The 24,748-nt window shown below is 40.7% G+C and overlaps 3 protein-coding genes and 2 long non-coding RNA genes across 7 annotated transcripts in view; 2 read left to right on the top strand and 3 right to left on the bottom strand.

Moving 5' to 3' along the window:
- pak1ip1 (PAK1 interacting protein 1) overlaps positions 1-4,678 on the bottom strand; it is a 10,678-nt gene extending 6,000 nt beyond the window's left edge. The window contains exons 1-2 of one of the 3 annotated variants that reach the window (XM_077515629.1): positions 4,517-4,664; positions 347-766 (exon numbers count right to left, since the gene is read on the bottom strand). In XM_077515629.1, the coding sequence (XP_077371755.1) occupies positions 347-424 (78 nt within the window). In that variant the 5' untranslated portion in view covers positions 425-766; positions 4,517-4,664. Of the gene's footprint in view, positions 1-346; positions 767-4,414 lie in introns of all 3 variants that reach the window. The other 2 variants (XM_077515637.1, XM_077515646.1) reach the window with 2 other exon arrangements.
- LOC144015569 (uncharacterized) lies at positions 1,096-2,892 on the top strand. The gene is made up of 3 exons (XR_013282753.1): positions 1,096-1,500; positions 1,870-1,956; positions 2,038-2,892. It is a non-coding gene; the product is annotated as an uncharacterized LOC144015569 (long non-coding RNA).
- On the bottom strand, positions 2,751-4,390 carry LOC144015564 (uncharacterized). The gene is made up of 3 exons (XR_013282752.1): positions 3,792-4,390; positions 3,148-3,378; positions 2,751-2,875 (listed from the first exon to the last, which is right to left on the bottom strand). It is a non-coding gene; the product is annotated as an uncharacterized LOC144015564 (long non-coding RNA).
- On the top strand, positions 4,100-11,975 carry LOC144015559 (uridylate-specific endoribonuclease C-like). The gene is made up of 8 exons (XM_077515660.1): positions 4,100-4,392; positions 5,244-5,296; positions 6,293-6,392; positions 6,531-6,642; positions 7,720-7,841; positions 7,901-8,013; positions 10,102-10,255; positions 10,337-11,975. The coding sequence occupies exons 1-8, from the start codon at positions 4,375-4,377 to the stop codon at positions 10,595-10,597; spliced, it is 933 nt and encodes a 310-aa protein (XP_077371786.1). The 5' UTR covers positions 4,100-4,374; the 3' UTR covers positions 10,598-11,975.
- Positions 11,858-24,748, bottom strand: cc2d1b (coiled-coil and C2 domain containing 1B). The gene is made up of 25 exons (XM_077515616.1): positions 24,601-24,748; positions 24,222-24,331; positions 23,991-24,144; positions 23,043-23,149; positions 22,857-22,949; positions 20,718-20,864; positions 20,156-20,636; positions 19,595-19,713; positions 19,028-19,100; positions 18,872-18,934; positions 18,664-18,791; positions 18,512-18,584; positions 18,274-18,416; positions 17,660-17,759; positions 16,490-16,662; positions 16,298-16,423; positions 16,162-16,220; positions 15,921-16,037; positions 15,745-15,818; positions 15,610-15,668; positions 15,476-15,527; positions 15,298-15,397; positions 13,792-13,882; positions 13,506-13,628; positions 11,858-13,431 (listed from the first exon to the last, which is right to left on the bottom strand). The coding sequence occupies exons 2-25, from the start codon at positions 24,282-24,284 to the stop codon at positions 13,420-13,422; spliced, it is 2,730 nt and encodes a 909-aa protein (XP_077371742.1). The 5' UTR covers positions 24,285-24,331; positions 24,601-24,748; the 3' UTR covers positions 11,858-13,419.

Genomic DNA, 24,748 nt, shown 5'->3' with positions numbered 1-24,748 from the left:
AAAAAACAAAACTTGCCTTAAACGTTGATTTGAAACAATAAGCAGCCATGAAATCACTTACATTAAAACCCCAACCAAGGAGGTTTAAAGCCATACTTTGAAAACCGAAAATTGTCTCGCTTGAAACCCTTTTTTGAAAGACCAACGCTGGCTCCTTGAGACCACACTGAGTAGGGTTTAAAGGAGGGTCTACTTTGAAAACCCAAAACCTGTCTTGAAACCCAATTTTAAACCCCAATTCCTATCTTGAAATCATAACCTCGCTTAGTACGACAACATTTTAAAGTGTACTCAGTGGCTAGCAGCCGACATTGTTTTCTTTAAGATAACGTGAAAATCCACTCACGTTCTGGTCAGTTCGAACACGGTAACCAAACACAATTTGCTCGTAGCAGCCAGCTATTAGCTCCACGAAGGCGGCCATGACGCCAAGCTAGCTAGTGTCTTGTCGCGTCTTTTCGTCTTCGTCTCAAGCTCTGCCACCTTCTCAAAATAATAGTAAATGTTCCAGGACTGTTAAAAACAAAATACACGTGGAAAACAAGCGCAGTAGAGCAACTTGACGACCGACTAAGGACACATTGTCGCCCTGTGCGTGCTAACAGACACACGTGAGGAACCAAAACAATCCAAGTGGACCCGAAGAACTTCAACTGCGCGTGCGCGTCTGTCGTCCTCTTCGTCGTCGTCGTGGTACACCAAAATGTCTCACTGGCGCCACCCAAAGGTAAGGATGACTCAAAGTTAACACCATCGCACGTAACATCTGAAATGGACGAAAGTGTATGGAATAAGTAAATCTACATGTACCCTCAGAAACTGAATCGGGTACATAAACAAGGGTTTTCAAAAAAAAAGTGCAATCAAGAGATGCGTGGAGAGAAGCAAAAGAAAATCAAGCACGTCATTCGCGTTCAGGAGTAAACTCATGCTGCATTCAATGACCAATGACCACTCACACAGTTGGACATTCCAAACATACATAGACAAAACCCATTCAGTGTATCAAACAGAAATCAATACCACGTGATCATAATGCAGAGGGTACAATTTACAATTTATTTCCCAGATCAAAAATCTCTGTTATAGGTCGCTTGCACATCGTAATGCATCATGGGAGTTTTTCCTTCGGGCGCCATATTGGGTGTCCGCCGGTTCACAAGGTACACTCGCGAGTTACACGGTAGAGCTTATCAACCTGATGTAATTTTCGCAGTATTTTCACGATTTACCGGAAGATCAAAAACAACGATACAGGCAGAAGGTGTCTCTGTGTGGCGGGATTGATCCTAATTACGTCCTGACCAAGGGTGATTTTTTTTTGACGGAGAAAGCTTGCTGGCCAAATGTGACATCTCTGGACATCTTTCCCTACCTCGTGTTGACAACATGCTCCATAACACGCCAACAAATCCCTGGAGGCTTACAATTATTTTGTAAGCGGGTGGATACAGAGTGTAAACTTTAACATCGCATCAGAAGAAACGGTTGCTGTTGCACGTAAGTAAACCACATGGTGTTGGTAATTCTGCACACAAAAATGTTGATTTGTTCTCAGGCTTCCTGTTATCATTGTGTTTACATGCACAGCTGGGTTTACCTGATGTGGTTTTTCTAACAATTTTATAACAGGCAAATATGGCAGAGCGTATAAGAATAAAAAGTAACTATGCACAGCCTCCCAGTGGCTTAATTAAATTTAATGCTACCCTTTCACTAGTTACATGTTACTTAATCAACTTATTCTAAATGGTTAAGGTTAACCACTCTCAGAGGACGTATTTTTAGTTTCAGTTTCCAGTACAATAAAACGTGTTCATGGTAACTACTGAGCATACTGACAGCTTTTCTTATGATCTCACGGTTAAGGAGGCTGTCACAACACCAAATTTCTGTCTGGTGCCAGATGGCAACAATTCCCATCACTTGTCACGACAACACCAATAGTATTACCAGGTATGTATGGCTTTACTTTTTGTAGTTTCTTATTTAATTCTATGTTTCATATTTTCATTACAATGTTTGTAATATTTTCAGATTCAGGCACAGATGAGTTTAACTGGACGGACTTCTGCGACTTTGTGGTGTGGACAAAGTGTGATTGAGCGAGTCCACCCAGATCGCTCGTTTTGGCCAGCTGGAAAAGCCAGAGTTTTTTTTTCCCAAAATCCCCTCCTTACCTGAACTGCTCGGGAGAGCATTTACTAGATCAGCAGTGGACTTCCAGTGTTCCTGCTCAGCCGCTGTCACCTACCACTTGCTCATGTACTTCAAAGATGCGGAATAAAGTAGTTTTTTGTGCTGCAGCAGATTGTAAAATCAAATGATATCACTTGAAGTGTGCCAATCTAGACTGCCAAAAGGACAGTGGTTTTGTGGCAAGTGTGAAACAAGGATTATTGGGAAAACTGTAACACAGTACTGGTACTTGTCTTACATTAAACAAATTTAAAAGAGAGCAACTTTTTCCTCTGTACATAGCATAATGAAAGTCATTGCGTACCCCATCAACATTACATCATACCGTCATCTCAGGATGGTAGGCACCTGTGCTAAAATAAACAACATTAATTAACAGTTCAATTTTTAACCCTGAAATTACTACATCTAATCATTATTCACTTCATTTTTTGTGCTTTTAGAAATAATAGAGATTTATGCCATTACTTTAAGAGGGACCATATTGCACATTGAGTCAAATCCTGTCATTTGTCTTATGTATAGCTTTGTAAACAAACCCAACAATAGAATTTGTATAAACGCTGCCTTTATTAGCGCCAAACAAACAGTCGCATGTTGTCCTCCTCCAATGCTTTGATGCTCGCCTTCGTTTCCATCATGTCATTGGCAATCAAGTCGGTGTGGCATGAGATCCCTAAAGAAAAAAATAAAGAAAAAAATAACAAAAAAATACGGTACCAGTAATAGGTTTAATATAGTAAAGTAGTATAGTTTTTTTGTCAGTGTAAAAGAAATGTACACATTTTGTTGCATTTTTTAATGTATGAACATTGCTACAGGCAAATACTTATTTCTATAAACACTTCCAAATGTCTCTAAAATATAAGGTGCGTGTACACACACAAACAAACACATACATTCACTCATGCATACAATATATCATGTAATGAATTCTGAGTGGCATACCAGAGTCAATGATGTCAGCAGTACTTGAGGGTACAGGTTACTGGAGCCATCTGGCTGCATAACTGCAACAATCTCTGCCACTTCGAGTCGTCTTTTCTTTGCTTGTCTCTCCTGTGCACGTTCATATCTTGGCACCGACTGGGCTGAGACATAGATGTTGTAACTTGGGACCCAACTTTAATGTTGGAGCCCAGTCGGGATGATTGGACAGAAAAACGGGCGCAGGGCGACCTGTTAAAATAAACAAATATATAAACAAATAAAATATGGAAAGACTGGTTATTTTACCGCAGTAGGGTGGCCGTGAATAAGTTCTTTAGCATGATGTGTAGGTTACCGGGGGTCTGTTTTCTTGCATCACCCCCTTCTGTCTCTTTTTTTTCCAAGTTTACATTTTGCCACCAAAAAACATGTTATCGGCATTAAAAGCCCAAGACTAATCAATCCAATTTCAGCAGTAAACACTTTGCACTGGCACTACTTGGGTGAAAATGTTCGATGTTAGCTTTCGGCTAACGTCCGCTAGCCAGCTTGTACTACCGAACTTGCTTGCTCATGAATCCAAAACATAAGCAACTTGCCCATATATGGGCGGTCGAAACGTTATTAATCCTCATGCATTAAATAAAGGTAAACAAGCTTACCGCTCACAAAGTGATCGCTGCACACACGAGCCCAAAGTAACGACTTCCCTCCGGAGTCCGCACTCCTCTGTCTCCAGGCCCTGGTTCCTAATTATTTTCGGAATTCGGAAAAAAGACCGACCATTTTCCCCCTTGGCTTTGTTCGAACAGCCAACGATGCAGCAACAATGTACCATTTTAAACGCAGAAAACAAACGTGATAGATACGTGTTAGACCGAATCGCTACGTAAATGGAGGCCACCCAGCATGGCGACTACGAGAAATCCGAGGCGGAAGTGACGACATGTGCAAGCGACCTATAGACGCACCAAAATCAGAACAGCCGCAACACTAAAATTATCATAGAGCGAGAGGCGATGGAAATGTGCGTGACATCAGCCAATTAGAGTGCAGTTTTCCTTCTCTTCTGGGGTTTGCAAGTTGAAGACGTCAACAAAAAGTAAAAGAAACAAGAAGTAAACCACAACCGAACGCACAGCTAAACAAGTCATGCCTTGACGTCATCTTCCCAAGATGAAACAGTTTCGACAAGATCGTTCTTGTTCTTCTTTGTTGCTTTTGGGGCGGTACCTCGTGGAGTAAATGAACATGTTGTGCGAGGTAAGTACTCAAAAAAAGTTACCACAACAATCCAGGTGAATCATTAGGACAAGCTATAGTGGAGCAACATGTGGAAAGCATGCCAGTGCGAGAGGGGTTTGCACAGCACAGGTTGTTGACGTACCATTAGCAGTTTAGCCGCTACAGCCGTGCAGCCACCAGACCAAATTAAGCAGCAATCGATTCTGTCATCTTTTGATCACCACAAGTTACAACCCGTGTGAATTGTGAAAGATTGCCGGTATGAGAAAACTTGTTTGAACAGCCCCCGGCGCAGAAAAAAAGGTTGCAAACTATTATCATTGAATGAGAAATGTCCCCCACCCCAACCTGTAAAATAAATAAATAAATAATCCCCTGAGGCACATGAGTAGCGGCGCACTAATCTGAATCATTTAGATTTGAATTTGAATCGCTAAACCTGAATAATTGTATATTGTAAAAACTATATCTGAATTACATAAATTGCATTTGTGCTGTTCATTTTGAATAACGATTTAAAAACTGAATTTGTATTATATAAATTGAATTTGTATTTTTTTTTTTAAGTTTGAATCACTAATTTGAAACACTGACTCTACGGAAGTAAATCTGTGCCATCAGAAACTGATTACTTCCATATTATTTAAATAAGGCAAATTCAAAACAATAAACCTTTGTGTGTGTGCGTGTGTGAACATTACTAAGTTAACACAACCGCATTAATAAACTGATCACGAGTTTGGATCCGCCCTGTCAAGGTGGGCGGTGGACGGTAAATTTGTCCCTCTCGTCATTGGCTGCATCCCTATGACGTAACATGATTGACAGATAAACTAACTGCGCACAAAACGGTACTTTTTCCGCTCCAGTCAAAGGATGTGAGTCAAGTCTGTCTCCTCTGGACGCAAAAAATGGCAAGACGGTGAGTAAAATAATTAGACTTACCAATTTTTAAATGTATTTCTGTCATGTGTTCTGTAGTTGGAGGTTGTCTGTCAACACTCGAAGTGAACGTTACTGACACTCTAAATACTTGTCGAAGGTATTTACTCAAAACAAGCCTGCGGGCTGGAAGGAGAAACTCGCTCTGGTGTGCTTATTCTTGCAGTGGGAAAGAGTTTCATTTCAATGTTTGTTTGTTTTTTTGCACTTTTTCTTGCAGTGTGTGGGGGGTGGGGCACATGCAGCTGCTTTGTGCAATGCATTGCATTGAGCGTGTGTTATTTGTTGAAGGTCTGCATGATTAGTGCAACACAAACAAGAGACAGTTTAAAAAAAATAAAAAATAAAAAAAACTCCGCCCCCTCGAAATGTTGAAGGAAGCGGTTATGTAAAAAAAGGAAACTGCGACATTTGGATATATTTGTTGGGTAATGCTTCAGCTAGAAACAAGAAAATAAACACTGTATCCAACCAAGGAAAAAACACATTTATGAAGTAAAAAAAACAACAACAACAACAACAAAACAACTTTTTACGTGGCTAAAGTTGTAACATTTTATACCGGTAAGAAACTCCGCCCACCCCCTACGTCATTTTTCGCAAAACATAGAACAAAATGTTAAAGCGATACTTTACTTATTTAGCCATTTTTAGCGGTCAAATATTAATATTTTGTCTATAATTAATTTGATACTTTCATTATTTTTCATGTACAATTAGTACCTTTAAAAACACATTTCGCAACTTGCTGTCGACTGAAAATGACATCACAAGGGCTCAAGTAACCAATCACAGCTCAGCTTCTGAATGTCACATGACCAAAACCTAGAAAACAGGTCACGAAAGTTTAAAAGTAGTATTTCCAAGGAACAAAATAGTTGAATGCAAATAAAGTCGTATTTTATTCAATTTGTTATTTAGAAATTTCACTCAACTTTTTCATGTATTTTTTAAAGTCCACTTTCACCGTTTTCAGTAAAGTGGCCAATCAGGAGTTGTCTGAGGTGTTAAATGAACTGTGGCATTTGGATGTCAACCGCCTCAAGCCGGGGACTGATTACATCATTGACCCTCAGGTGAGACAATCTTCTGTATACGGCAAGTGGATTCTTAGCAGCATTTTCTTAACTTTATTTTGTGTACACAACTTTCTATAGGGCCGTCACAGTAAATTCCTTATCTTATTCTGTGGTTATATCATCCCTACTTCACAGGGGCGCGCAGGCTACGTGGCAAAGGGCAGCCATTATGCCAGGGATCGTGCCCGTGCTCCGCTCTTCGTGTACGTCGACGAGGACAAACTGAAGAGCATCGAGACATATGCACGTACGGCTTAAAAAAAAATAAAAAATATGCAGGAAAGCCTGTAATGGGGGAATTCCAGTTGCAACGCAGCAGACACGTAAAATTTAGCAGTAACACATTTAATAATAATGCATGTATTTGTGGAGACAAGGGTCAAGTTGTATTTTGCAATTTTTAAAATGTGCATAATTTCACAAGCTACTTCATGTCAAAGATTAGATTAGCCCTTAATATGAAAAGAAAAATGGACTGAGCTGTCACCATCTTATAAATGCAATTCTGCCATCTAGTGGCAGAAATGTGACCAAGACAAATTAATATCACACTTATTTTTTTTTATAGTCCATCTTTTTAATTTGATGAATTATGAAATTATTTTATCAGTGACTAAAAGATGGGGCCATAATTTCTATTAGTTTAACATTTTTCCACTTTATGATAAGAGCATGAAACTTAGAAAATATATTTTACTGCACATTTAGAACACATAAAAATGCGATTAATTGTGAGTTAACTATTGAAGTAATTCGATTAATTGCGATTAAAATTTTAATTACCTCCATCTATCCATCCATCCTCTACCGCTTATCCGAGGTCGGGTCGCGGGGGCAGTAGCTTTAGGAGGGAAGCCCAGACTTCCCTCTCCCCAGCCACTTCAACCAGCTCCACCGGCAGGATCCCAAGGTGTTCCCAGGCCAGCCGAGAGACAGTCTCTCCAGAGTGTCCTGGGTCATCCCTGGGGCCTCCTGCCAGTGGGACATGCCCGGAACACCTCTCCAGGGAGGCGTCCAAACCAGATGCCCGAGCCACCTCAGCTGGCTCCTCTCAATGTGGAGGAGCGGCTCGACTTTGAGACCCTCCCGGATTTGAGCCCGGACACCCTGCGGAGGAAACTCATTTCGGCCGCTTATCTCCGGGCTCAGCTCTTTCTTCACCACGGCGGACCGATACAGAGTCCGCATCACTGCAGACACTGCACCGATCCGCCTGTCAGTCTCCCGCTCCATCCTGCCCTCACTCGTGAACAAGACCCCAAGATATTCTGTTTGTAGCATATGCTATGTTAGCATCGGTTTTCACGTTCTCTGTGAATGGCAGACTTCATCAACTTGCTGGACAACTACGAGATGTCGACAGGCGTGTCAGAGTCGGTGACCTACGAGGAGCTTCACGAGAACCGCAAGTTCCTGGATGCCATCCTGGAGACGGACGTCATGAAGGTACAAAAGGTGGACAAGAATGCTGATAGAGACGTTAGCATGTTGTTTTGCCCTCACAGCACGCTCACAAGTACCTGGTCAAGAAGAGACGGTCACCAACAGATGTGGGGCGCTTCAAGAAGCAGCTCTACAACATCTGGTTCCGCCTGTACCACCGTGACAGGAGAGGAGGGTGAGTTTTTGGCCCCAGCACACACATTATTTCAGAATGAGACACTCTGACAAAACCTACCAAAATAAAGTGAGTACCAGCACAAACAGATGGACTCAAATACAGAGCGATACTATCAACATATCAGCATTTCATAGCTATTCCATTGTTCACAGTAAATTGGTTAAAGCTGGTTCTGGATGAGTCCCATCAAGGGAAGAAAAAAAACGTATAACATATATAAGAAACATATAATAAGAAAAATATCGATGAGTACTCAAAAGAGGGGAAAAAAGTACACTGTAAAAAAAAACAAACTATTACCAAAGAATTTTACTTTTTTTTCTTTTCTATATTTTAAAAATATTTAATTTCCAAAATTAAACTGATTTTACATGTCAAATGTAAAATAACATGAAATTACTAACTGTAAAGACGCTATTTGTTCTTTTACAAAAAAAAAAAATCAATTTGAAATACATATATTGGTTGTTAAAATACATTCACAAATGTATCGTAATTTCACAAATATTTATTTCATGGAATAAAACGCCAAATTCAACTTTAAAACCCTAAAAAAATGAAAAACATTTATATGTACTGAGAAATTAACAGTAAAAATTTAACTTGACCATAATTTGTGAAATAAAAATAAGTGAAAATAACTACAATGTCTGTAATGTCCTATACATGGTAGCATTTCTTGTATAATTTACTTTGCAAGCACATCTAATGAGATATATACATTAAAAAAAAAAAAAAAGAAAAAAAAAAGTTGAAAATAGCCCTGCAATTGGCTGGCAACCGGTTCAGGGTGTACCCCACCTACTGCCCATAGCCAGCTGGGATAGGCTCCAGCACCCCCCCATGATCCTTGTGAGGAGCAAGCGTTTCTGAAAATGGATGGATGGAAGGTTGAAAATACTGTGAAATAACAGAAAATGACGTTCTCGTGTATAAAAAAAAAAAAAAAAAAGAAAAGAAAAAAAAACCCCCCCGGTAATTTTCCAGCAGCTGGGGCGTCAGAAAAATACTGTGAAATAACAGAAAATGATTTTCTCGTGTAAAAAAAAATAAAAAAAATCCAGAACTAAAATAAATAAAAATACAGTTTTTAACTGTCTTGCCAAGATTGTATGTAATATAACAGGGGAAAGCTTGAGATGGTGAATAATACGCAAAGCAAACAATTGAACTTACGGGTGCGGTAGTGTTAATGCCTCAGCAAAGTATACATTTCATGAAGTCTAAAATTATAAACACCAGTGGCAGCATGGCTCAGTGGTAGAGCAGTCTGGTATCCCTGAGGTCATGGGTTCAACCCCCTTGGTGAACATGTTGAAGTTTCTTTGAGCAAAATACTCAACACTTAATGCTATGTCAAAATGTTTTTCATGTTATTGGCCATATTTTGACAGATTAATCACATTTTTTCGTTATATACTGTTTTATTCCCCACAATGTTAAAAATTACAGTTAACTATAAAATGGAAAAAAAAAATGTTTTTACGAGAAGTAGGAATCTGTTATTTCACAGTATATCCTGGCGCCCCAGCTGCCGGAAAATTACTGTTTTTTGTTTTTTAAACAAGAAAGTAATTTTCCGTTATTTCACAGTATTTTTTGGCGCCCCAGCTGCCGGAAAATTACTGTTTTTTTTGTTTTTTAAACGAGAAAGTAATTTTCCATTATTTCCTGACGCCCTAGCTGCCGGGAAAATTACTGTTTTTTTGTTTTGTTTGTTTTTTTAATAAAACAAGAATGTAATTTTCTGTTATTTTACAGTATTTTTCTGGCCTCCCAGCTGCCGGAAAATTAGTTTTTTGTTGTTTTTTTAATTAAAATAAAACAAGAATCAGAATGCAATTTTCTGTTTTTTCACAGTATTTTTCTGGCCTCCCAGCTGCCAGAAAATTAGTTTTTTTTTTTTTAAATAAAACAATGTAATTTTCTGTTATTTTAGAGTATTTTTCCTGGTGCCCCAGCCGCTGCAAAATTACCCGTTTTTTTTTTGTTTTTTTTAACAGTGTAGTATCAAACTATTCCCCTACTTGTGATAATCTGCTGCTGTCCAAGTGATCTAGTGAGGCGCCATGTGGTTCCACGCAGGAAGGATTCGTGCGGGTTCGAGCACGTGTTCGTAGGCGAGACCAAGCAGGGCCAGGAAATAACAGGCCTTCACAATTGGGTGCAGTTCTACCTACAAGAGAAGCACGGCCACATCGACTACAAAGGTTACAAAGCCAGGGATAACAAAAACACCGTAAGACATCCATGCAGTCGTCACAGCGACCAAGCGCTTCCGTCCACTTACAGGAAGTTCTGTTTGTCTTTTTTTCTGTAGCCCGACGAGGACGACCACGTGCTCAACCTGCAGTTCAGCTGGAAGGGACTGGTCAAGCCGGTGGGCGGGTCGTTCGTGGGGGTCAGTCCCGAGTTGGAGGTGGCGCTGTTCACCATCCTCTTCCTGTCGTCCCGCCACAAGAGCACCACGCTGGAGGTGAAGGTGGACGAGTACGTGTTGGAGCTGGTCGTCCACAGGCACGGACGCTCCATCGGGTCGTCCTACCCCAAGCTCCTCAGCAGCAACCACCGCGATTTGTAACTTGTTTTGGTTGCAAAATGTATTATGTTCAGTTTTTTTCTTTTTTACATTTTTTTATTTTTACAATCATATAGTGCCTTGCAAAAGTATTAGCACCGCTGTGAACTTTTGTCACATTTGACAATTCAAACAAAGCCGTGGGTTCAGCTTGTGAATGTCACATGACCAAACTCCAAAAACGGGTGAGCCGTGATGCTCGTTATCTGAGCCCTTTAGGCACTGTGATGACAATTTCAGTTGACAGCAAGTAACAAAATGGCCACCTTCCGAGGTGGATAAAAATGGGTGGATTTTTCTGCTTAATTCATATTTCACAAACGCACTATTAATCAGAATGCTGTGTTTAGACTAGTGGGGTATAGTACATATTTTATATATTACATAGTACATATAGTGTACGCATAGTACATAGTTTGTAAAAAAAAAAAAAAAAAAAAAAATTGAAATTACGTTTAGATACTCAGGGAACAATAAAACAGGAAGTAAAATCCTAAAATAAAAACAGCAGCACAAGTAGATGACTCAAATGCATAAAAACAAGTTACATCAGACCAAAAATAATAATTTACAAAAATACTTAATATTGGCTCCAGCTCAGAGGGAATGGGGAGAAAAGTAGAAAAACAAACAAACTTACTTTCCAAAATAAAAGCATCAGCACACAAGCAGATAGATGAAAATAATTGTTTACAAAAAGATGATACCAGCTCCAGTAGTGAGAGCCCTATCCAGGGAAGACAGGAAGTAAAAACTGTACATACCAAAATAAAAGCAGTTGGACTCAATCTCATAAAAACAAGTCACGCGCGATCAAAAACATTTTACAAAAGTGGGTTAATAATAGCTATTCCTATCAACGGGACCAAAATGGATAACAGAAGCCCCACTTAAAATAAAACAGGAAGTAGTAACCTTACCTATCAAAATAAAGGCAGTTATAGTATAAGCAGATGGACTGAGACAAGTCACAGGAGAGAAACATTTTTTTTTTTTCCTTTTACAAAAAAATTAATATCGGCTCCAAAAGAGTCCCATTAAATAAGTAAATACAGAAAGTATAAAACTACCAAAATAATAGTAGTGAAGCCACAAACTGGACTCTTATGTTCCAAGTAAGTTGAAGTATTTCAAAAAGCATTTCATGCAATGTACGGCCTGATAAAGAACAGTACAGTAACCAACCACCCCCGCCAAATCCCCCAAGTCAAGTCAAACATGACCAATTCAAAAAGCACAGAATAAAAGAAAAGACAAAAGGAACAGAGTAAAATCAGATTTATTTAGGATTTTCAAGATGACTAACTGACATCTCTGACCTTTGTAAACAAACGTGAACATTCTTTTTTTATATATATAAAATAAAGAGCATTGCAATGTTCATGCACGCTTTTGACTGTTGCAGCAGATATCTGACAGGCTCAATTTGCCAATATGGTTTCTACTTGCATTGTACACCAAGTGCCTCACAGCAGCAGGGCCCCTTACACACTGCCTTTTTTTTTTTTTTTTTTTTTTTTATTGTTCTGAATCATGGGTGTAACTGGTGCTAGTGTGTGAGAATTCTCGTTTGTGCGTTTTGAGGCATAAACGACATGGATTTAACTCCTACAGTGGGACCTCCTACAAGGCAATAATTTCAAGCTTCACTGTCATAAAAGTGGGAAAACACAATAGATATGTAACAGAATAAAAGTACCGGTAATTAGTCACATGCTATTTTCTTGGTAAATTGTTTGAAATTATGTCATTAATTGTATTCTAATATTTCAACTTTTCATTGATCATCCTTTAATCCAGTCATATTGTTAGCCTAATCACATAATTGTCTAAGTCATTTAACTTACTGTCACAGTAGCAATAATAAAAAAAAAAACAAAAAAAAAAAAGAACAATGTGCTGGGTAAAAACTGTTCAATTTGTTGTGTTTTTTCCCCCCTCGTTTCCCCTAAATGTTCACATATGAGTAAGGCAACTATGCTCCATATTAGGCTAAAGATATTCCAAAACCAATTTACTTTGTTCTCCCCCAAAAACATTCCACAGAAAATACAGTATCAAGTCAAAGAGAAAACAAATATTTTAATAAATTTACTGGTAGTCGAAATAAAAAAATTTTTAAAAAACTTTTTGCTGCAACGATTTATAAATGGCATTCATGTGTGTACCCATGTCTAACAGCTTCCCTGCCATCATGCTCAGCTAAAAGCTAATTATGTTCAGTTCATTTTTTATTTATTTATTTTGAATTGTACCTCTGCTCATCAAACTTTTTTTTTTAGTTTTTTGTTCTTTTCATGGTGACATATCTGTACCAAAATCACAATTTTTCTTAACCTTTTACAGATAAGACAAGGATTTCTGATCACTACAATCTCTTTTTAAACAACATAGGAGGTTCCACTGTCAGTTTTCTGCAGAGTTTGCTTACTTATTATTGTTTGTATTTGAAGAAATGCTGCGTGCTAATATATTACGATGAGCCTTGGCTATAAATATCTTGAGATTTTTTTTTTTTTACAGCAACAACGATTACTTTGGTATATTAGTGCATAGACAGCACTTGAGCTTCTCCAGTCTTAAACATGAGCGGAAGTCCCACACTCAGCCAGCAGATGTCGCTAAATGCCTTATGACTGACCTGGCCAAGCAGCTTGGGTGTCTTTCCAATGTGCAAATCCAAACGTCTCCAAAGAGGTCCAAGGGGTATCAGGGGGAAACGCCTCCTGAGTACAATCGAACGCTTTCCATCCGCAAGTCCATGAAGCGTTGTCAAACTAAGTAGCGTAGCTTCATGGCAGATGTGGTGGTGTTCTTACGTCTGTCTAGACGAGAAGCTTTGAGAGAGAGAAAAAGGACGAGATGAGAAGCGGCGTGGATGGAAATTGGCGGCGGTATAATGAACGCGTACCTGCGACCTCTCCACTACCAGCCAGCGCTCGGTGCTCGCCTGCATGTCCTGCCCGTTTAGAGGCTCCCGGAGGCGGACGCGGACTTCCACGCGACCACCGGTAGGCTTGCGGCCATCCATCACCTGGCAGGGAAGAGGCCATTTACATTAAAAGGAGACATACGATATTTTTTTTTTCCACAATTAAAAACAGTTCCTACGTATTTTAACAACTTCTTGGCGCAGTCAAGTAGGTGCCACGATTTTTAATTTTTTTTTTTTTTCTTTTTATGTTAGATCGCCTTACCTCGACAATCTCCCTGATTTCACTGTGGGACTCCAGCTGTTCCAGCTTCACGTGCGCCGTCCCAATGGGCTTATCGCTTCGCAGGAAGCCACTTTGCATCACACACAGGAAATGTTAGGCGGACAAGTCCATCATCAAAATAAAAGTTACCGTCACATCTGCTGATCCTACTTTTATTTTTGTAGGTTTCGACCGCCAGTTTTCTGCCGTAGAACCTTTCTGGAGATAAAATTGGGCAACTTTTATGGACAAAAGGGCCTTCATTTCAGTCTTCAAGACTGGTGTGTGCATATGGCTCCATTTGTTTAAGATTTTTATGCTTTTACATTGGTGGGCATCTCCTTCCTGTCATGTACTTGAGTTAATATTGTTACCATCCAGCAGAAATGCCCTATGTCCAAACATGGTCAAATTTATATTTACACAAATTGATACTACCATCCCCACTTACTCTGTAATTTATAACGCGGTATTAAGCAATTCAGAGTGGTGAGAATAGCGTGTGAAGATAATAGTGGATCACAAAACTCACGATTCGGATCAGATCACGGATCGGATTGTTTTCTGGGGCAGAAAAAGAAAAAGAAAAAAAAAAAGAGACAAATATTACTTTGTCTTCATTTATTTTGTAAAAACGTTTTTTCCCATTATTTAAAAAAAAAAAAAAAAAAAAAAAAAATCAATTCAAAATGTCCCATATAGACGTTTATGATTTAGGAACACAACTTTTAGTGCAATAATGTTTTTTTTATGAATGGGCAAAAGTGTTTTATAAAATAAATGAAGACAAAGTTATATTTACTGGTATCTTTTATTTATTTATTTATTTATTTATTTTTAAAGACCTCAAAGTGCAATTTAAGGCACATTCCCTTCCTTTAAACATAGAGTTGAATTACAAAGTAGCCTTGGTCCAGAATATTGAAAAATAAATCTAATAAGCCAAGTACCATCTGTCAAACTCATTTACAGCCACTAACCAGGCACGCATTGATAATGCTAACAGCTAGCGACTAGCCACTTACGTTGGAGACTTCTGCTGTATCATACAATGACGATGTAATTAAATAGCGGATTCTTGGCGTCCTGAATTAGCGATTTAGTTTGGGATAGCGTTGTGTTGATGTTGGTCGCAACTACAATGTCAGTCAACTTTGATAAAGAAATCCTAAACATCTAAAAGGGATAAGCAAGCTAGCCATCATGCCACGATGTGGGCCAACTTCAAAGTAAAAGTACTCTAAGGCTATTTCAATTGCCGTCAATGTATTATTTGGCAAACTTTATTTTGAAGTTAGCCTGATCGTAGGCGGTGTTACGTTGAGCATGTTCCAGTTTCCTTTATAATGCGCACCTTTTTTGTTGTTGTTTTGTTTTTTACCAACCAATTCCCAGTTAATACGAGATCCGAACCATGGGGCTTGAGCCGAACCGACTAGGGATCAATGCTGATCCGTTGCACCACTAGAAGCTATATATTGATGCTCTTGAATGCACAGGACTCACCCTTTGTGCAGCAGCTCGAGCTTGAGGCCTTTGGACGTCACCACCCTCCTGAAGCCGCGGTGGTTGCGGTTGATTGACAGGCTGAAGCTCTGGTTATATTCTGGTCCAAAACAATGACGTTGCAGCAGGTGTGGGTAGTGTCGCAATATGAAGAGAAATCACATGTGAGCAGTCTCACCTGGACAGTTTGTGTTCTTGATGACGTTCGTTTTGTGTCTCTGGGGTTGCTCCTGGGGGGCACAAACGGCAAACAAATGTGAAACAAGTGAGAAAACTGCTAGGAGGAGCTAATGAAGATCCGAGACGGCTCACCGTGCTGGGGTAAGGGAAGTCGAACTTGACGTAAGCGTCGAGGTCGTTTGTTTGGATGCCTGCAGAGAGAGGTTTCACACGCTTCATCAACAACTTACATATAAAGTGCGTGTGCGCGTGCGTACGTGCATATACCACTGGGAGCAGGAAGATTCATCCCTTTCACAATAACCACCACCATCTCGGTGCTGCTGAGATCGGGGAACATCCTGTAAGAAATGAACATGCACAGCTATCAATAATTCTAAGTCTAAGTATCAGCTATCAATAAGTAGCAGCTATTCATATGTATAAATGGAATGTTTGCTCACCTGACCGTGTGGAAGGTTCTGTCCTCAAAGTGATGTTTGGGGGGAGGCAGACCCTTGGCTTGAGACATCTTTAGTAGCTCCATACTCTTTTTACATGACTCGGCCATCTTCTCGAATCTGACGCAGTCAAAAAACAACAAAAACAAAAAACAAACAAAAAAACAAAAAAAAAAAAAAAAAAAAAACGAAGGCATTTTTATCCAGTGGAAGTATTGTGAGCATGCTAATTCTTATTCCTTACTTGGTGGTCTCCGTAATGTTCCCCAGGTGGGTGAATTGCTTGGAGTAAGTCAAACATTTCTAACAGGAAATATAAAAAGCGATTCAGAATGGTGCCAGAACTAGCAATAGAAGGGTCGGTGTCATAACTGCTGTACCTCGCGCTGCTCTTTGAGTATCTTGGCCAACTGTGCGTAGAGCTGCTCTGCTTTCTCCGAAATCCCCACGTCGCTGTGGTGCACCAGGACAAAGTCTTCGTCCTCGTCACCGGGGGGCGACGGCACCTGTCCGCCATCATTGTCGTTTACATCTGAAGTCTATTACTTGCGTTATTATTAGTAGCTTCTCACCGTACTAACGTCCACGGCTTTCCCACTTCGCGCCGCCTCCACCATGGCCTCCAGACCCTTGGCGGTGCGCAGAAAGCTCTTGGCCTGCTCCATGTCGTTCTTCTGCTTGGCGTGCAGCGCCGCTTTCATGTACTGCTTGCGACGGCCCTCAATGAACTCCAGCTGCTGTGACGCTAGAGGATCAAGAAATAGAGTAGTAGCAGGAGTATAATTGAAGCAGAAACAGAAAAGATACAAACAGAAAAAATATGTCAGTCAGGTCAAGTTTATTTATATAGCCCTTAATCACAAAATAGTCTCTAAGGCAAACTCGGTCCTCGAGGGCCGGAGTCCTGCAGGTTTTGGATGTTTCCCTTCCTCAACCCAGCTGATATGTGATCAGCTCATCAGGCTCTGCATGAGCCCAATAACGATCCTGTTGATTGGAATCAGCTTGTTGGAAGAGGGAACTCTCCAAAACATGCAGGACTCCGGCCCTCGAGGACGGAGTTTGCCCGCCCCTGCTCTAAGGACATCACCCACCCGCAGCGGACAAATTTTTAACGACATCCCCCGATCTTGGGGAAAAAAAAAAAAATCAAAAACAACATATGATAAATAAGAAAAAAATAGAGTAGTCAAAGAAGTAGTAGCAGGAGAGTAGAGGAAAAAGTAGTTGTTGAAGAACATACCCCAAATAGAAATAACTGAAGTACACGTGCAGGCGGAAGAAAAAAAAAAAAAAAGTAACACAAGTAGTGGAAAACAGCTGAAGATGCAGCAGAAATAGCAAAGAAGAAGGGTAGATGTAGAGGTGGAAGAAAAGGGAGCAGAGGAAGTACAGGGAGTAGAAAAAGTAGCAGAAGAGGTAGAAACAGAAGAACCGTAAGTAAACAAAGTAGTAGAAGAATTAAAAGTGGAAGAAATAGATGTAAAAGAAGCAAATGCACATACAATCAAAAGATAGAAGTAAAAGTACAAGTAAAATTGGTTTAAGATAGAAGGAGACAAACTAGAAGTAGCAGTACAACAAGACTGAAAAGAAGGTTTTAAGAAGTCGAGGTAGTAGAAGTCGTAGGAAAAGAATAAAGAAGAAATTTTGAAGTAAAAGTAGAAGTAATCGTAGAAGTAGTGGAAGCAGCTTAATCATCAGAAAGGATGCTGTGTGTCCCAGCACGTAGTAGGACTGACCTGCAGGTGAGAGATCTCTGGTGGATCTTCTTTCAGGTGAAGCAGACGGAGATCTTCTCCGACCTTGTGACACAGCCGGGACACTTAGTGTGCTCTTTGGCTACAAAACATACACCTGACATTAGGCTCAATTACACATGATGCTGCAAAATTACATCGTCAGAGCTGTAATAGAACATATTGCATTGTCAACTTTTGCCTTTTACACAGAATCCAGTCAATTTTCACAAACTGTGTGCACTTTTGCTTTCAATTGCTTTCAAAACAAGAGGGCAGAGAGAAGTGAGTGTTACCGTTTTAAACGTCATACTTCATTGCTGGCATTTTTTAGCCTTTTTTTTTTTCCTGTGATGCAGTTCTCATTAAATGGTCTTGTAGACAATACCCTACCTCATATGTAGGATGAGACACCTGACACTCACTCCTCCTCCCTGTTGTGTTGAAATCCATTATCATAACTATTTTAAGCACCAGTCGTGTGGTGTCAGTATTTGAAAGTGCACACAATGGTGTTAACAACCTGTTTGGCTGGCTTGTATGTAAAAGTCACAGGGAGACAAAATCAAATTTTGATCTCTGTGTAAAAAAACAAACAAACAAAAAAAACAGGCTACCTCCACTTCCTTCTCCTCTTCTTCCTCATCTGCACTCACAGCAGCAGCATCATCAGTAGCAGAGAGCTTGGAGGCGGCCTCCAGCGCGGCGACCAATCCTTGCTCGGCCGTCGTGGCCTTCTGGCCCGGGATGGGAGGAAAGCCTGTTCAAAAACATACCAGAAAAAGAAAAAAAATCCCTGGTCATTTCTTAACTGCTACAAAAAGACATTTCGGACTCGTCACCGAAGAAGGTCACCTGGTGGAACGGGAAGCTCGTCAAAGTTGACCGGTTTTCCTGCTTTGTGAGATCTGATGGCGCTCTGGTATTGCTGGCGGAGAAGTAAGTTTACGAAAAGCATATGTAAATTTTTGCTAAGAAACTCAGAAGCATGTGTTTGTTATTTGCACCTTAGCGATGCGGTCATGCATGCGGGACTTGCGCTCATCCCCGGTGGCTTTGGCTTGAGCCGACGCCTCCAGGTACTTGGCTCGCCTCTGCTCCATTGCCTCCAGTGCATCCCTGGGAGCCGGTGGGGCTTGCGGGCGGAATGACAACAGTCAGTATGGACATTTGAGATTCAAGTTGTTGTATTACTATAATGTGTAATCAAGGCACCTGCAGCTGCTGCGGCCGGTTGAGGGACTTGGGCGTTTTGCTTGACTGACGTTGTGCTTCCACCTGTGCCATGTGACAAGAAAGCAGGAACTAAAGCATCTTAAATATGATTTTGATTTGATATGATTTTACTATAATAATGATGCGTAAACCAACCTGGAGGTGGAGGTAGACCACTCAGGTCGACCGCTTTTCCTTGTTTCAAGGCCTCGATCACGGAATCAAACTTCTGCATTAAAACGAGCAAAAAGGACATTCGTTTCAGCCATCATATCATCATACCAACAAACTAATTACATTTGGAAAGCCCTTGTTAACAACTTTGATTTGAGACACGAGTTGTTTGTCGGAATTTTTATTTTTATTTTTTTACCTTGGAAGTCGTGAAAAATAGTGAGAGAAGTGCCGATTTCATGCTTAGTTCTGACTTTAATTTAAAAACAAAAAAAAAAAAAACATTTTTGGTAATTGTGTCAAATGAAACCTCATTTGACACAATTACCAAAAATGTTTTTTAACTGGACAAAAAAAGTGACAGATGAGGCAAGCCCTCACAGAGATGTTTCAACTGAGGCGTGACTCGATGCAGTTTGTCACAAATGCAGTTTTTTCCTTGACATTGTTCATAACAATCAAAACCTCTTACTTTGGGTGGAGGTAACAACAATGTGCAGCAAGCTCACTGGATAAATTCAACTGCGAATGTGTCTTATTCGTATGCACCTTGCTGGTCCTGAAGTAGACCATGGCTTGCTCCGCCTCTCCCGCCTTCTTGGATGCCAGGGCGGCCATTTTGTATTCTCGCTGCCTTTGCAGCAACAGTGTCGCAACTCGCTCGTTCGCTGCGAATGCAATGAAAAGCAGGTGTCACTTTTTGTGTCGTCAATTAGATGCTAGTAGTCGTGACCGGATTTCAGTTACAGCTACATTTCTAGCTCAACAGTTACTCATCACAGTTTTTCTCTTTGTCATCACTGGTACCATTCTGAGTTGGTGGTGTCACCACAAAATAAGAATAAAGGCACTTCCTGGTGGACTTGAGCTTTTCCATGCACATTGAGTTCAAGTCGTCCTGGTTTACTCACCCCTGGTTTGGAACTTCCTTACTAGCTTTTATTTTTGAGAAGTCCAGAAACATTTGGGGTTTGGGTGCAACTCTTAACACATATTGGACACTTTTTAGGTCTGGTTCATACCAAGAACTAGTTTTTAGTAATTTACGAGGTCAAAATTCTGTTCTAGCTTATTGTTTTCTTGCTTTATTTGAATCAACCTGACACTGACCATTTGTATTAGCAGTTGGTGAGGTGGCTGCCTGCTCCTGTGAAGGATCCGCCTGCTCCTGTGAAGGATCCGCCTGCTCCTGTGAAGGATCCGCCTGCTCCTGTGAAGGATCCGCCAGCTCCTGTGAAGGATCCGCCAGCTCCTGTGAAGGATCCGCCAGCTCCTGTGAAGGATCCGCCAGCTCCTGTGAAGGATCCGTCAGCTCCTGTGAAGGATCCGCCAGCTCCTGTGAAGGATCCGCCAGCTCCTGAGAGGGTTCAACAGCAAGCGTTGGCATGGAGGCGGACGCGTGCTGTTCTTCTTCTTTGCCATCAGATGTGACGATCTCAGGAGGCGAGGGGAGAGCCGGGGTGGCGCTAGGGTCTGCACTCGGCACAGCGCTCGGTTCGGCACGCTGGGTTCCCGTGGCGACGGGCGGAGGAATCTCCGCCTCGCTAACCTGACGGCCTTTCTTGACTGCAACCAGCATGGTCTCCAGTGTCTGTTAGGGCAGTATATGTGAAACATTTTAGTCATAACTTACCAATGGGACTATATGATGTTATATTGGAATGGTGGTCACCTTGAGCCCGCGTTCGATCCGCCGGGCTTTGGCGCCCTCGCCCGCCGTCTTGGCGTTGTACAGTGCAGTCTTGTACATGGCGAGCCTCTCCTCTAATGTGTGCTGCAAGCTGCCAGGTACGGTAGCCACTGCAGGCATGCTCATTTCCTGTCAAAATAAGTGGAGGAAAGTTATTTTTTTGGGGGGTGGAGAGCACCAGTGGTGATTAGGAGGAAGTGTGGTTATCAAGACTGCCTAGCAGTCCTGAATTTTAAACAACACCGTATATCAAGTCTTGCAATTTCACTTACAATTTGAAGCAGGCCTTTATTGTCCTCAAGTTTTATTTGTATACAGATAATATGTTCATCGGGTTGAGTAATTTCCATTTTCAAACCAACCCTGCCACTTGCCGCTCCTTGCAAGTATTATGTTTATTACTTTGATGATACCTTACTGTAGCAACGGTTGAAATGATGAAAAGTTTACTGTTAGTCTGGAGTTTTCTTTTAATCCGTTTTTGAGTAATACAAAAAACATTTTACACCAATGAGCTAGAAAATAAAACAAACATAATGGCGTCAGTCATACATCTTTAGCAGTTATTGCCATACAAGTGAGGCATGATTAATTAACTCAAAACTTAATCACAAACAAATCAATTGACAGTTAAGTATAAATCTTTACCTTATCGCCACTTTCAACCGGGTAAAGTTCAAACTGAGCACGTCACATATCAGTGAATGTCGTGCAAGACACAAGATGCTGCATCCAAAATCCTATATTAGCGTTGGAATTAATGGTATCAGCATGTTACTTGTGAGTACTCACCGATACCACTGTTTTAATGCAGTTTCGGCGCCTCTGCCGATAACAGTATTGGTATCGGAACAACACTATTTATTGATATAACTCATTTTCTTTTCATACGTTAGGAAGAATATACCGGTATGCATGCATTGCAAATAATTGAAATAATGCATTTTGTTTTAATGAAAGCACTCTCATAACAAGACACAGTGACCAATCAGTGCCGAGCTGGTTAAAAATAGTCACATCCAAATTACGCAGTCACCCATCCTCCCTGTCTTTGCTTTCCACCAGGCTGCTCTCAAACAATACGCCCCAGCAGGTACAAGCTACTCAGGGCAGTAACTAATCCCCGCCTCCGTGGCGGAAAATAAAATGGAATTCCATAGTAGAATTTAGAATCTGTACTTTCCTGCGCCTACTCTGTGATGAGGAATACATAAAAATTATAGTTGGAAAGTGACCGCCTCGGCGCCTAGACAGTACATGTTCCCTTTTCATTTTATGGACAACACACACACATCAAACTTTGTGCTTGCGTTACGCACAACAAACCACCGGATAAGAATCCTCGGGTGAATGAACAACAGGTATGAGTTTCATGTGAATGGGGACACAACACTTACCACAATTGTTAAATGATTCAATTTTTTATTTTCACCTCCATTAATATTGTTGCTTGCATTACGTACCAGGTGGTGCTTTGTTTTTGAAGCACATAATGTGATGTGGTTACCAGGCAGCGGGAAATAGTGGACTTGATATAAGATAAAAATGTTTGACTACCTACAGTACTTCTGCTTTAAGTTAAATAAGACTGACAAAACATGACCAGCTTTATTAATAGGTAAGCTACTGATGCACATCAGAGCTTTTGAGATTCCTCATTGCCTCAATGTCTGAAAGAAAGTACCGGGAGCAAAAAATGGCGATATTGTCACTGGTCACTTTTTTTATATTTAATATTGTATACTATTTATTTTGGTTTTTTTCAATATACACAAAAAAAATCATCAGTTATCAGTATTGGTGGCCGTAAAAACGGCACCCCAACTTAAAAGGTTACAACTACTGCAATTTGGTGCTAATTTCATTAGCCCACCAATGGCATTTTATATTCTTTCAGCTTTAAGCTAGCATACTTCCATGAATTGTTCTTTGGTTAAATCATTATAATTAGCTGCTTGTTGTTAAGATTGATACTTACCATTTAGCGCCCGTTCTTATGTTTAAAAAAAATAAAATAAAATAATTCAGCATTCAAGTTGCTACTAAGTCGAAGTACCACTGCACCTAAAATACCTGAAGGGTTAAATTAAAGCTTTTCAAAGTCAAGTCAACAGTGTGTACCTGACGCGAAGTTTCAACAGCCGCCACCGCAGATGAAGAAGAAACAACATCAGCCGCCCCGCCACCCTCGCCCACCACTTCCTCTAGCTCAGCCTGTCAGGGAAAAAAAGCAGACAATGCAATGAGAAAACAAGGTTCGAGATAACTTAAGTGACTTCCGAGCAACCCCCCAAAAAAAAGGCCAACCAGGAGGTCTTCATCGTCCTCCAAATTGTCATCATCTTCATCATCATTGTCCACGTCTCGCATACACTCATCTGCCATTTTGGCGATGTCTTCCATGGGCAGGGGGCCTGTAACCCAAAACATGTGAAATCACAAGTACTATTCGGAGTGTAAATCACACAACAACAACAATGCTGCGATACTGCCTCAAAGAAATAAGGGTAAACTCAAAAGGAACACAAACAAACAATACAAATATCATAGTGGTATTAATATGTACTCTACCATGAGACATTTTTTGCATAAACTTGTATGCCATACAAAAATCTGATGTGGATGTATCAATCAGGGCTGAACAATTAACCAAATTCAAATTGACATCACATTGTAGTAGAATGCAATTTTCAAATCGCAAAGGTTGTAATTTGGGGGGGAAACAACAACTTGTGCTTCATTTCATTCCCTCAGTAGTATATTTTAATTCATTTATTCATTAATTTATTTATATAGATTCTAGAAATATTCAGTCCTTGAGAAGTGAAACACATGTTTACATATAATTGTTTCATGAAACATAATGTTGAATTTATAAAGCCACAGCCTTGTTTGCATTATTGTTGTAATTTATGACTTACCGACTCATGTTCAAACCACACTGGTTTGGTAAAAGTTTGCGATACTGGTGCAATGTGCTGGAATTTACATATGATCCGATTTATGAACTAATTGTAACTGCTATCAGTGACTCGTCTAGCAAAATAATCATTTGTGACAGCACAAGTTGAGAACTGTTATAGCATACACCATACATGGGCCGTGCTCGACATTAAAATACAACTATAAGCTGTCTTGCTTCAGCCTACTCCTTTTGGGATTCAACACAATGTACTAATTTTTGTTTGTTTGAAATGTAATGTATCATGCCCAGACAAACTACTACTAACACAATGCCAGTTCTGTAGTTCTCACTTTTTCCCTTGTGCTTGGCTCTTCCCTCAGCAGAAGAGGCCGCTTTGCCTCCGGTGATGGCAGCCAGTTCAGCCTCCAAGTCGGGGTCGCCCAAACCCTCTTCGGCACCCATCGTCATCATGTCCTCGGGGTCCATGCCGATGAACAGGCCCATCTAAGCAGGAGTGAAAGAGATGTGCTGCAGAAGCTTTTGCAAAAGGGCCTGTGCGTCACTCTTGTTGTTGTTGATACCTGCTTGGCAGCGGCGGCGCCCCTGCCTCTTGGGAGGGGCTCTCTCCTCTTCTTGCCGAACATGTTTGTTCGTTGAAAGTTGCTCGTCAACGATATGGCGCTGAAACAAACTGAAAGACGCAACGTGTTAAAGTGTATGTAAACTATTCTTCCGCCAGCACAGCCTCGCTGTTTTACAATTAAAATCATGTGAGCGGCTGTCAGGTGCCTCTCCCCAAGCACACACACACACATACATTGAGTGATGACGTTAGCCCAGCGGCTAGCTGTTAGCTTACTTAATAGCCTGCGCCTGGACACGTGTATTCGTGACCTAAGTAAAGGTAGCGGATAGCGAGAATAACTAACACTTCGATAACAGTCGAATTATGCACTTTACCTGGTCGTCCACCATTTTATCAGCACTAACTGTACTTTCTTCTGAGACGAACTTGTTCTTCGTCGGCGTTTCAAGTATGACAAGTTAGAGGGTGACTTTGGCGCACTGCTGCCCCCTGCAGTTCGTTACTCTTATTGCACATTAGCGC

The sequence above is a fragment of the Festucalex cinctus genome, chromosome 1 (assembly GCF_051991245.1).
Source record: "Festucalex cinctus isolate MCC-2025b chromosome 1, RoL_Fcin_1.0, whole genome shotgun sequence".
Lineage (NCBI taxonomy): Eukaryota > Metazoa > Chordata > Actinopteri > Syngnathiformes > Syngnathidae > Festucalex > Festucalex cinctus.
Note: the sequence above shows the minus strand (reverse complement) of the source record. Positions and strands in the feature narration are given on the sequence as shown.

Bases quoted from the DNA above. Each gene is read 5' to 3' on its own strand.
- cc2d1b (XM_077515616.1), bottom strand. From the start codon at position 24,284: ATGTTCGGCAAGAAGAGGAGAGAGCCCCTCCCAAGAGGCAGGGGCGCC. The intron at 22,950-23,042 runs GTTGGCCTTTTT...TTTCCCTGACAG, and splicing joins AGGACGATGAAGACCTCCTG to GCTGAGCTAGAGGAAGTGGT. The intron at 16,663-17,659 runs GTCAGTCCTACT...TTGATCCTCTAG, and splicing joins CAGAGATCTCTCACCTGCAG to CGTCACAGCAGCTGGAGTTC.
- LOC144015559 (XM_077515660.1), top strand. The intron at 6,643-7,719 runs GTACGGCTTAAA...TGTGAATGGCAG, and splicing joins GAGCATCGAGACATATGCAC to ACTTCATCAACTTGCTGGAC. The intron at 10,256-10,336 runs GTAAGACATCCA...TTTTTTCTGTAG, and splicing joins CCAGGGATAACAAAAACACC to CCCGACGAGGACGACCACGT.